Genomic DNA, 12,486 nt, shown 5'->3' on the forward strand with positions numbered 1-12,486 from the left:
ATTATTGCGTGAAATTAAAATTTAAATTTAGCAGGTTTACATGGATTTAAATAAAATATGCCCGCCTGCACGCCAAAACAGGAAATATTAACAAAAGATGGATGTTGGAGGTCTGGCTTAGGTTGACATTATATCTAGAATCACAGTGTCATCTTCTTAAGTCTTACCTAGTTCGACACATTTATCTTTCGCATGCATTTAATATGGCGTACGTGTTCCCTTTTCATCAAGTGACCTGTGGCTGCATGATAGAAAAAAATGTAGTTAATGTTCGGTTAGGACTCCTGTTGTGCCATTTGTGTGCATGAGTACCGGTGCGCCCAATGGGAAATCAAAACGACTACACGCGTTAGGTCGTCAGATGAAGAGAATTTGAAATTTAAGGAAGTATTTAATACCCGCATGTATATATATTTGTGTTGCGAAGATCGGGGAACACCGTCAACAATAATCTTTTATTACTCAAAATAAAAATAATACAATATGCATAAATTAATAAGCAATATATTCATGTTGCCATACTAAACCTGTCTATATCTATGTTAACTAATTCAAAAGCAATAAAAAAACTCTGCTGGGAAGTAGTTGGAACTTTAAGCACTTCAATTAGACGCCAAGAGCTGGTTGTATGAAAGCCGAATTGGTTTTTTCATCGCACGTTGTTGTGTATAACTTTGAAAAAATCATATCTGTCCAGCTTTCATACAACCGGCCCCTGCAGCGTCGAATTGAAGTGCTTAAAGTCCTCGTTCCCAAGCTTTTCGCGTATTGCGTGTGAATGGATATGACTGAAAAATTCCGAATTATGAGGAAGCTGCAGCATAGTCACAATTCAGAGTTTAGGCTGTCCTAGCTGGTTAGCTGCATTCTCCAAAGGAAAAGGTTTGTTTATCCAACAGTATTAATGCTGCAATTCAACCGCAGTTTATTTACAGCAGTTTATTTATATATTCTTGCGTTAATGGGTCATGAACTTGAACTTCGCGCTAGTACAGGTCCAAACAAACTCCCATCGAGTCGAAACAGGAATTATTAACAAATTGTAGATGTTCGAGATCTGCATGGCAATTCACTGAACCCCTCAAGATTGCAGTTGCTACTCCTTAACGCATCCGATACCATGCATGAGCTTTCATTTTGATACCACGAGCTTTTATTCCACTATTTATCAGTTATCACAGGCAGATAACTGCGGTTTACAGTGATGAGACTATGGTATAAACATGCACTACACCTTTATCGCCTAACCTGTTTATCGAAATATCTCAGTTGGTCAGTAATTGGTTCACCTAAGGTGTGGTTTATTGGTTCGACATCTTGAGCAGATAAATTTTTGAAGAGGCAGTTACAATTTTCATAGTGTTGCATTCCGTAACAGATTCATTGTCTCCCCCTCTCTTAACTTGGTCACATTTCGAGCGCCATTATCACCCTCATGGATAAGAAACATTTATTTAAAGCTGCTTCGTATATATATGCTGGTGTCAATAGTTTCTTTCCCCGACTACGATACAACAATTTATACAAAAATTTCTCTTTCCAACGAAGACTTTTTTTTAATAGAAAAATATCAATCACTATTTGCAAAGAAATATTACTCTCAATGTATGCTCTCAACGTATTTTAAAACTTTGACCACAATATGGACAGGGTTGCCAGATTAATAAACAAGTCAATTATTGTTACAGAAGGTTTTTTGCCGCTTTCCTTTGTACGATAAAAACGGCCAGACCGGTCCTTTTGAATCTCTGTACAGACAGATCACTGGTATTTTAGAGAGTTAAGAGGATTTCAAGAACTCTGCATTCAAGTATAATGTTATTTACCTCTGCCTAGCACGGGTAGTGCAGTTTGATCGCTTTTAACGAAAAACTCAATTCTAAAAATGACCAGTTTAACCATTTTGGCTGCTTAAAGGAAGCGCCATTTGTTTCAATTTTCAAAAAGGTTATGCATGATAACCCCTCTTATATGGCAACCCGGTCAATGGAAGACAGTAGTTCATGCACTTTTTCTTGAAAATGGCAATAAATATTTACAAGTTCAATGCACTCTGTTATAACCTATAATCAATAAGTTAAAGATTTTCGGAACATCTTTTCAACTGTTGTTCATATATTCTTCATATATACTTCTAAAATATTATAAAATCATTCTTAAATATTCGTAGAAAATTCTTTTTCTCACAAAATAGCTCGAACTAGCTCAATTGATGGCATTGCCAGAAGCAGGTTTAGAAAATGGAATTAAAAAAATGTTTTTTCTTTTTTTTGCATCTCGGCTCTCATGCATGCGGTTAGTTAACTTAGTTTGTCTATCGCCAGTGTATTAATCTCGATTAATCCATGTTTAAATAAATTTAAATGATTTGTTGGTTAGTTAAGTGACAATAGATTGTACATGGAAACTTCGTTGAATCTCTAATCCACGTAATCTATTTATCATAATTGAATATAAGACTGGAATAATTTCACGAGAAGTCGAGCAATGAGTCCCTTTGTCATGGAAGCTACTCAATTAAGCTAGCATGGAAGCCAGATAATTTTAACAACACAACAAAACCATTATTTTACAAAACTGCCTTTTTCGCGCCTGGAAACTCGCCTCCCCCCTGGAAACAATTTAGATTTAATATATATTAACTTGGCTCTAATTCAGTGGGATTAACCATCATGTGATTTGTTGATTGTTTATCAGCTTCTTCTTCCACCATCGCCTGCAATGAAAGTATAATTTTGTAGTGTTAAGAAGGTCAAGAATAATCTGCGAATTCCGCGACGCGCTATATTATTAGAACAATTACAAAAGCTCCTCACATGAACTTTACCGTAGTATATACTGTACTATCATGATATCAGCATCCGACAAATGTTTTTCCAGAATGTATAAACCAACCTCTTTAAGCCCCTAATGCATGGAAATGTATATGCTGACCTTGTATTTAAGTAATTCATTTTCCCTCTCCATAGATCTTTCTAGCTCAATTTTCATCTTTTCAAATCGCTTATTTAATATTGATAACTCTCTTTTAATTATGTACATTTCTTCTTGCTCTTGAGCCCTCGTTACTTGATCCTATTAAACGATAATCGTCAATTCTTCAAAATCCATAAAATAAGAAATGTTCCTTTTCATAACACCGTGTAACACTTTTTCTGCAACTTAGCTATATAACTATATAGGAGACTATAGGAAGGGGTGAATAGGTTATACAAATAGATCGTTAATTCACTTTACAATTTACTCGTTGATATCAATTAAACGAGCAAAGCGCCTAAGATGGCGGCAAGAATCGCCGGCGGACCCTCAGCTAATTTCTTTGAATCTAGAAACGTCACCTCATGCATGAATTTATTTGGCCTCAAGGGTTTAATAATAACTGATATCGATAAATAGTTCCATAGTTACTAGAGGTTACTCAGAGTATACGACGTAGGAGGCTACGATTATGAACCAATGTCAGTAATCAACAATATTAATGATCATGCATTCGTCAATATCAACAATGCATATATGTTATATTTTCAGTTTATATCTATGAAATCACTTTACCTGAACTAACTTGTTCGCTAATGCTGCACATTCCTTTGAAAAGTAAAAAAATACAGAATTTAACCATACTCTCTCCCTGATCTAACGTGCTTTAAAACAGTTCAAAACGGTGCCTATATTTCTATGAACTTATTTTACGTATATACTGTATGCAAGATATTGACGCTTAGGGGCGGGATACGTATCAGAGCGCTGGTTTACTCCGACATCCCGTAAATTTTCATAAAATGTTATCTTGACAACTCCTTTGAAACGCTTGTTATATCATTTACAAGAGGGAGAGTTGATTGGAAGTTGATGAAACTCGTGCTTGTTATATTTCATCACGTGTGATCAGTGCTTAGTAATATTCAGTACTTCGTTTCATAAACAAACTAAAACGTTCCCTCACATCTTCAAGTTTGTCAAGACGATGTCGTAAAATACTTTTCTCTGTTTTTAATCTTCGAATTTCCTCACTATCTTCAACTTCTTTAGATTTCGTTCGAGTGTACTCCCTCTCGATTCTGAAATGGAGATACTTATCAACGACTCAATATACCGGTAAGCCTCGCTCAGTTCATCATTCTGGGGCCTGTGGTCAACCCCAAAATTTTGTATGCGAGAATTATCAGATAAAATCTTTCCAATCTAAAACTCTTTGCCCATCGTAATTTTTTACCTTTTCATTTTTTTTAAAGTTATTTTAATCCTGTCAGCTTCCTCAACGACCACATCGAAATTGTCGGAGTATTTTTCTGGCATGGTTTTCTGGAAGTGCTAAATAAAACAAATATATTACATGCATGCAGCAAAATCGCAGCTGGATAACCAGTCAGCAATCGTGATTAATAAATATTATATAACACCTTATTAATATAATGTCTTTTAATAGACCATGCGCATAGTTTTTTTCCATTGCACGGTCAGTAAAATGGAAACTTTTATTTATTAAATGCCACGTGATCAAAAACAACCAATTGAAAGACATTATATTAATAAGGTGTTATTATTCACTCATAAACATTCATTATTAGTATACCAACAAATGTCAAGGAAAATCAGAACTGTGCATGTTTCCATTACCTCATGCATACATATCGTCTCGTTTACTACAGTCTACAGTGCATACACTATATAAAATAACACCTGATATACTGCTAACAGGTTTCTGTAGCTCTTCACAAAAGTTGAATTTCTTTTCAGAGTGTGGGGTTAGGGCTTGCCCCCAGTCTATATGTTGAAAGGCCCTGGGTTGGGGGCATGTCATGTCCACTCACCTGCAGAATTTCTTCCATGTCACACTTTAAAAGTTCATTTATACTTAGTGTGAGGATTGCCAGAGAGAGTCTGAACAATATGTCACGGCCCTAAACGGCGCACAAATTTTACTTCATAAATGCAAAGTCGAATGACAACAAAATTGAATCTTAATCTAAACTTACATCGCAAATGAACATATCCATGATTCTAAACGCAACGTTCAGAGGAAAGACGGAAGAAAATAGCGTAAGAAACCAGGATGAGGCATACATGGCCGTGTGAAAACCCTGGAATACAAGGAAACAGTGTCATCATAGCGCATGACATTTCACTTTTAGCCAAAAGAGAATCGAAAAATAATTTATTGCAAACCTGGGCTTTAAAATGACCATGCAGCTCTGGTAATAGTTCCTGGAATTAGAAGACAAGAAATTTAGGGGGAAAAATTATTTCATTAGTTTCGTATTCATATAGAACTAACCTGGACTAGATTTTCTAATTGGTAAATACACAATCCTAGTTCTGACATATTGGGTTTGTATAATTCTCGCATTCCGTAGTCTTCCATTAGTTTTACAAACACACAAAATGTCTCTTCCTCGGGCATCTGGATAAAAAATGTCATAAAGTATTTTTACCACAAAACTATCCCTAACTATTTGTCCCATTGGGGCTGGATCCATTTATTGATAAGACGGAGATTGATCTTTTGTACTCTCGGTAAAGGAGTATATTGTACTGTACAACTGCATATCTTTTATTTGCCACGAATCATATGTTGATGTTATATGTTAACAGAGTTATCAGCAATAACAAGTGCTGGTGAATCGTAACTTCTGGGGTTCAACATACAAGCTATATCACGGAATTTGACGGTTTACCAAAGGCTATGACTAGTTATCACAAATGATTCTCAGTTTCTCTTTGGTTCACAAATTATTTGGTTCTCTTCTGTTTAGTTATCATGCACAAATGATTCTTTTCTCTTTGGTTCTTGAACCTACTTTGAGCTTCGACAATTTTTGAACTAGCAACTCCTTTCCTCAGAACGAGGTTATGCCAACCAAGAGACGGTGAAATCATAGTAAAGGACAAAAGATTCGGCGCACCAGAAAACCCACCTTCATTAGTAACATGCCAGCAATAAACATACTTCCTTGACAATAACCAACTGCTCTGTCGTAGACTGAATAAGCCTGTTGTAGAAACGATGCAATGTTTTAGGAACAGATCACAATTTATTAAATCCAACCCGGTAGCCTCGTTTCCTCGCAAGAACGACATTCCTAATCTAAATCGAACAGCTACCGAGATTTAAATAAGGTCATTGGGTCAAAATGAATTAACGTAAGGTCTTTTTCCACTAAATACTTGCAAAAAGATTAAGCATTTTCTAATTTGGGCTCTTAACTTGCCGGTCAGTATGAAGTTCTCACAAGCAAAATTTTTCCTGGTTAGGCTTGCAGGTTGACCATTGCAGTACTACCTGATGACTTCCGACTTTTCTATTGCGAATATTTTCCACTTAGCCGATAGCCATAGGCTAGTCTCCCTGGCAGCCGCTCGTAACCTCGCGGCATCTGAACAATTTACTAACCACATAAAACAAACCCTTTAATGAATGATAATCAAATTTTATGTAATTCATAAAACATTGTATACCTTTATAACGTTATACAGCCCTAGTTGTCCCTGGCCATCCTCTTGTTGAAACCGTGGATGCTCTGGAAACGTTCTTGCTATATCACGTTTTATCATTCTTTCACATGCAGATTGTTGCTGCCAGAATGTAATAAAGCATTTCTTATTCATCCTACTAAAATCTTTGATGGTTTCAGTGCATAATTTTGGGGGTTATTTATTGTTCAGTAACATGCTAGGGGTAAGGGGGCAAAACCTTGTCTGATGAATCAGGCCTTATCAGGGGTATGTGAAGATGTTGAGGATTGGGGGTGAGACTCAGTCAGGAGGCAAAAATTTAAAAATTGGATTCCTCTATATCCTTAGAATTTATGGAAATGGCCACTTTAGGGAACTGGTACATGTTTTACTGCAATACATATAGTTTGCATTTCAAAACACTGTATTATTAGAGGGTGGGGTGGGAAAAATATATTCAGACCCTCTACATATACTATAATTGAGGGTGCCACAGCTACCCTGCTTCCTTGGCCCCTGTCACAAATGCCAAAATTAACCATACCTAAACCCTCTGCATATATCATATATGCCTTCAATACTCATATTTTCCCACACTTAACCATAAGACTCATGCTACTATCTATCAATTAACCACAGAAACATATCAGCCTAAATTTGCTAGAAACCTAGGCTTGTACCCAGAGTTTTTTAGGTAAAAGACCCTGTATACAAAGTTGGATCAAACAAGATATAAATGTTACCTGGATCAGATCAGCATATTTTCCAACAAGTGAGGACTCCCATGCCCCAGTAAAATATTGCCACACAATACACCTCATCGCTTCAGGAATTCCCTTGTGTGTTAAGTCTCTTATGAATTTTGGCCGCCTCTTCATATTTTCTTCCCAGTCTCGGATAATCTCACCCCACACTTGAAATGAGGCATAGTCAAACCCATCATAGTTCTCCAAGTTATCAGTCAGGCCATCAACAGATGATATATCAGAGAGAGAGTCAGTACTTTCAGCTGACTCTGAGGGAAGCTTTACATCAACATTGTTATTCTTTGTAGGTGTTAATCCAAGCATAGCTCGTTCATCATTTTCAAGTTGCCTATGGCAAAAATGGAAAAAATATGGATTATGGATGGAAGAGTAGATTAGAAGAGGAGAACTCTGGATGCCATGGTCAGTAGTCGGAATGGAGACAGAGGAATGTGTGGTTTACCTATGTATTAATAATCAATCCACTTTTCTACTCACAATTAAAATTGAACTAGTGCTAATTGCTATGCAATACCCTTCACAAACCATTTATTAGTGAACAAAAATGAGAGTGGTAGCACAGACTAGTAACCATCAACAGCCAGTTGGGCTTTGTGGTAAATAAAATGAGAAAGGATTGCAGACATTTATCTTAAGATTGTTATAGACACTTCACTGATCAGTATCATCAGTTATCATCAGTTATCATACAACACCTATTAGAAGTTTAGAACATGGGTGCAGGATAGGTCTATGAGTCTATCCATATATGGCATCTAGTACCCAAGACATCACACAAACCCTATGTGTATTCTTAGTACCAGAAACCAAATATGGCTTGGCAAAATATTTAATGGTCATTGTCAAGGCTGTCTCAGTGAGAATAGAAATTTAGTATGTTTACAAGTTAATTGTATTTTTACTCTTTGTTTAATATTGGTGATAGATTTTTCATATTTTCATGATTAGTTCTTGTATTGGGAAAGTGCCAAAACAATGGAGTATTTTTGCATGACAGATATGGATTGACAACAGACATATAAATATTGTGTGATCTATGAGTATAAACATTTCATATTCCCTTGATTTATTTTCGATTAACAGTTGAGTTACAAAACATCATTTAATCTCTTACTCTTTAACATCTCATTTCAGTAAATGTCTGAGACAGACAGGTTAACTCCAGATAGTTGTCATATTGTATAATCGTTATAAATACTCTCTGAGTATAAGAATACACTAGGCTTGGATTTGCTGCCAAGGCACACTTCGTATTAATACTACAATACCTCTTTCCATACAGCCATTGTTGAATGCCCCCGAACCAAGCAATTTTGAACAGTTTATAACAGTATTCACTCTTTTACTCTTGTCTGTCACGCCGAAAAACCGCACAGGAAACTTTTATCATATTTCACAGATTTAGATTTTTAACATTGTAACTTGATTACCCTTTAGTTAACCCGATATTTGTGACAGTTATTTCAACAGCCCTGATGACAACAATGATATCAAATAGAAAACAGTTGATACTCACATGCCGCTATTCGTAACAATATTACAAATCGATCTTTACAACATTCACGGCAATAAACTAACTCATCGAGTATCTTGTCGGAACACTTGAAAGCTAACGAAACCCAACGAAAACAGAAGACCTATATTTGATATTCGCCCGGATATGCCACTTGGCATATGCTTTCTGTCTGTTCTATAAATTTATAATGACCCTTTGTATCTTCACCCAAAGAAGCACGGCTAAAAATCACCTTTTAACCTCTTAAGCGTTGAACTGATTTATAAATATTAAATATAAAAATTGAAAAATTTTAAGTCTGATTATATTATTATAATAATTTTAACGCGAGGGCAAAACTTTTAAGACTTGTTTAATCGATTAAAGTTTATTAAATTCTGATGCAAACCACATATATTTCTTTTTCTTTTTTATACCGCCAAACCAAGGGAGAAAACCTCGAAGAAAACCGCTAATCAATTTCTAAATTAATCTCAAATTGAAATTTATGTCTACATAAACAATTGTTTACCTTTATTTATACTGACATGATAATAAATACCTTGGTATTACCGTAATACACTTACCTATTTTGTTGTTCAAGCCGATATAAAAGATCGTTTATAAACGAATTGCTCTTTGGTGAAAGTTCATCTTCAGTAGCATCTCCTACGGGGTCTTGGTTTCCTTCCATTGTGCTCAAATAGTTGCAAATTTGATCAGTTGGAACGTGAACTTTAACGAAAGCCTCTCGCGTATTGAATCCACCATTAGAACCGATACATAATCTCAACAAACGATTTAATTAACTTCAGTAACTTCATGGTAGTCGGGGAAGTTCTTATATTTTAAATCAGACCCGTATTACATGGTGGATAAAACGATTTCCCGTTACAAGAAGAGCTAGTTCGAAATTTTACAGTGATATAGTAAAATTTTAGACGAATGTTTATTTCCGACTTTTCCAATCATCCGGAAGTATTTTGTTGCACTCAAATTTATATTAGGCAAAAAACTTTAGGAATGCACTATTTAAGCGCAATTTGATTGTTCGATTTCAAAGAGGGAAATATTTTTTAAATTGTAGCGATAATTTAGTGTGTATTATTCATGAGTTTACACAAAGGAATATTTACTATAGAAAATACTGTATTCTCGCGACATTTTATTACACTTTCAATTTCCTGCAACTTCAAGTCCGGGCAAGTACTGAGAATAGCAGTTATAGCACGCACCGGCCACCAGAATCGTAGAAAGAACCAATATATAGAAAATTGTTTTAAAATTGATAATCAAAATTGGACATTTATTAAAGTTGCTTATAAAAGTAGTAGGAAGTCTTAACTCATAGGTTACTGATATGAATGCTGATAAGTGAAAGTGATAATAATGAAAATTTAAATAGAGATTCGAGTGTGATTTCAAAATTTATACATATATTTGCAAGCACATCGCGTTTACAAAAGAATGCGGCTATTACGATTTTACTTTGAGATGTAGTGCACATTTACTTCCACAGGCACATACCTCAATCATCAAATTAAAAAACATCGTATTTGAAATCGAAAATAAATATTTTCGACCACTCCAGTGACATTGTAAATCAGTGAACACTGAGCTATATAAGAAGAGAATGAACTGAGAAACACTGGTGCCAGTGCCCAGGATTGATTACGCGGTTTTAGAGACACACTGTGCGTTGTACAAAAATAAAATGAGCACAAATTATGCTCGAAAGATTGCTGTTCTTCGTGCTCGAATATTTGGAGAACTTGTTAGACCAACAACTGTGCGGTATGTATTATTTTCATTTGTCACATAACTGGTTATATAAGCCGTATATTATGTTTAAATTTTCTATATTCTGTCGAGGAACCCTCCCCCCTTACCCCCCTCCCAAATTCCCAATAGTTGACATACAAGCTGTTATACCCAGTTATGTCTTTGTCAATTTTGTATTCAACCTTGTTGAAATCTGAAAATAGGCAAATATGTTATGGCATCAAACACTTTTGTGACACCAAAAGAAGAGAATGAATCTTTCTCATATAGTGATGTGTAGCACGGAAAGTCGCTCGTTAGTTTTGCAGAGCTATCAAACTTTATGTGACATTGGACTTTCCTGTTTGACATTATGATTATAATGAGAAAGGTCTATTCCTTTCTAAGACCATTGCACAAATTGCAATGGTCATCTTGATATTTCTCCCAAGGAAGGCAAGGAGCTGATCTTGTAACATAAATGCATAAGGTGCTCTGATGTGCTCTTTATAAGTTGTTCATACTTGGATGTTGGAACAAGTTACACCAACAGACTGACTAAGTGTATATATTGTATATTTACCTGTAATCTTTAGGGCCAGGTTAAAGTAGTGTTTATATTTTGCATGTTCATTATATTTTTCACTAGAGGACAGAAAGTTGTGGAATATTTCAGAAGCTGTCCACGTGCTGAGCAAATTACAAGTTATTATCCACCAATAAAACAGTTTCAGTCATTGCTATTTAAGCTGAGGCATTTAGGTTTATATCATGATGAACATTTGGTAAGTTTTAAGTCTTCAAACTTTAGAGTATGTAATACAATTATGAGGTATGGTACTTAAATACTGTTCAAATGGTATGCACCTTTTTCGTTTGGTTTTATTTTGGTTTGAATATTGCCAGGATTTCAAAGAAGAGATGCAGTTTCGAAGGCGAGAAAGAGGGAAGGGGGCACCAACAAAAGGTTGGATAAAAGAAATAAAAAAATATCTTGTATAATAACCTGTACTTTGCTTCCCTTATACCTGGACAATTATTCAAGCTATCACCCCAGTTACATTGTGGTCCCATACCATTATTGTCCTGCAATTACCAAATTTTTCAACTCACTCCACTTTTTAACAGGTCAAGGAAAAAGAGCCAAGAAAAAGAAATAAAACACCAAAGCTTTGTTTTTCAGGATGAACTTGTTTCCAGAAGTGAAGGGAAATTAAGAATATGGTTTACAAATTTATTGAATAAGTACATGAACTAGTTCTTCTAACAAGGTCCAAGCAATATTTCATACATTATTTTCCATCCATGATGTTAAAATCTTTGTACTGATGTGGAAATACTATTTATTCATGTTTCTATGGACTGTGGTTGACAATGAGATTTTATGCTCTTGAAAAGAATCTTGTATGTGAATAGTTTTACAATCGATAATTGATATGATAAAGGTTCAAAGTTTATTAAAGGAACTCGTAATTTTTTACAAAAATTTTTATTTCAAATAAATTACATTTAATAATAGGCAATAAATTACAATTAAATAATTATAGGCATCTACATAACTGTCATTCGTTCTCGTGAACTAAACTAGCTAGTGTATATTTGAAGGTGCTCACATCGTCATAGTGAAAAGATTCGTGAGCTATAGTTCATGAGAATTTTCATACTGTTCATAATTCGTATCATCAGCTTCGCTATAATCTTGCTTTCTCGCGTAGAGGTATCCAACTTCAGAATTTGCCTGACTTGGTGTCGTAGGATAGGAGGGCCACAGACCATAATGATAGGGCATGTAGTATTGTGGTGGGAGATACAACATTTGTTGGGCGGTGGGTATGGGGTAAGGGGTGGACCCATAGATTGGAGGAGTTGAGAGGATGTCGTTGATAGCGAAGCCTCGTCTGACAGACGGGTGAGTAGTGTGGCCAGGTAAAGTTGCAACGGTGGGATAAGATGGGTAGGGTTGAAAAAACTGTGGTGGCATTGCTACCTTTGGTGGGAGGTTTGTTCTTT

General features: G+C 35.5%; 2 protein-coding genes across 4 annotated transcripts; one reads left to right on the top strand and one right to left on the bottom strand.

The window, feature by feature from the left end:
* Positions 1–1,521: 1,521 nt before the first annotated feature.
* LOC114519066 (EVI5-like protein) lies at positions 1,522–9,669 on the bottom strand. Of its 3 annotated transcripts, none has more exons than XM_028539120.1 (13): positions 9,303–9,669; positions 7,197–7,548; positions 6,457–6,573; positions 5,916–5,990; positions 5,276–5,401; positions 5,167–5,205; positions 4,977–5,081; positions 4,812–4,901; positions 4,214–4,311; positions 3,944–4,058; positions 3,553–3,585; positions 2,935–3,075; positions 1,522–2,716 (listed from the first exon to the last, which is right to left on the bottom strand). In XM_028539120.1, exons 1-13 carry the CDS (start codon positions 9,407–9,409, stop codon positions 2,639–2,641), a joined length of 1,476 nt encoding a protein of 491 aa, XP_028394921.1. In that variant the 5' UTR covers positions 9,410–9,669; the 3' UTR covers positions 1,522–2,638. The 3 variants fall into 3 exon arrangements, with proteins under 3 accessions (XP_028394921.1, XP_028394922.1, XP_028394923.1); XM_028539121.1 differs by lacking the exon at positions 9,303–9,669 and adding an exon at positions 8,737–8,874; XM_028539122.1 differs by lacking the exon at positions 9,303–9,669 and adding an exon at positions 8,489–8,705 and having other exon boundaries at positions 1,523–2,716.
* Positions 9,670–10,394: 725 nt separating this feature from the next.
* LOC114519103 (28S ribosomal protein S33, mitochondrial-like) lies at positions 10,395–12,009 on the top strand. Its single transcript, XM_028539168.1, has 4 exons — positions 10,395–10,509; positions 11,126–11,261; positions 11,383–11,443; positions 11,605–12,009. The coding sequence occupies exons 1-4, from the start codon at positions 10,430–10,432 to the stop codon at positions 11,634–11,636; spliced, it is 309 nt and encodes a 102-aa protein (XP_028394969.1). The 5' UTR covers positions 10,395–10,429; the 3' UTR covers positions 11,637–12,009.
* Positions 12,010–12,486: the final 477 nt, after the last annotated feature.

Source organism: Dendronephthya gigantea, unplaced genomic scaffold (assembly GCF_004324835.1).
Source record: "Dendronephthya gigantea isolate DGI-Jeju-01 unplaced genomic scaffold, DenGig_1.0 000012F, whole genome shotgun sequence".
Taxonomy (NCBI): Eukaryota; Metazoa; Cnidaria; class Anthozoa; order Malacalcyonacea; family Nephtheidae; genus Dendronephthya; species Dendronephthya gigantea.

Excerpts from the sequence above, each read along its gene's own strand:
- LOC114519103 (XM_028539168.1), top strand. The coding sequence starts at position 10,430 with ATGAGCACAAATTATGCTCGAAAGATTGCTGTTCTTCGTGCTCGAATA. Across the intron at positions 10,510-11,125 it reads GTTAGACCAACAACTGTGCG|AGGACAGAAAGTTGTGGAAT; the intron begins GTATGTATTATT and ends ATTTTTCACTAG. Across the intron at positions 11,444-11,604 it reads GAAGGGGGCACCAACAAAAG|GTCAAGGAAAAAGAGCCAAG; the intron begins GTTGGATAAAAG and ends ACTTTTTAACAG.
- LOC114519066 (XM_028539120.1), bottom strand. The coding sequence starts at position 9,409 with ATGGAAGGAAACCAAGACCCCGTAGGAGATGCTACTGAAGATGAACTT. Across the intron at positions 5,082-5,166 it reads ATGGTCATTTTAAAGCCCAG|GGTTTTCACACGGCCATGTA; the intron begins GTTTGCAATAAA and ends CTTGTATTCCAG. Across the intron at positions 4,902-4,976 it reads TGGATATGTTCATTTGCGAT|GGCCGTGACATATTGTTCAG; the intron begins GTAAGTTTAGAT and ends TGCGCCGTTTAG.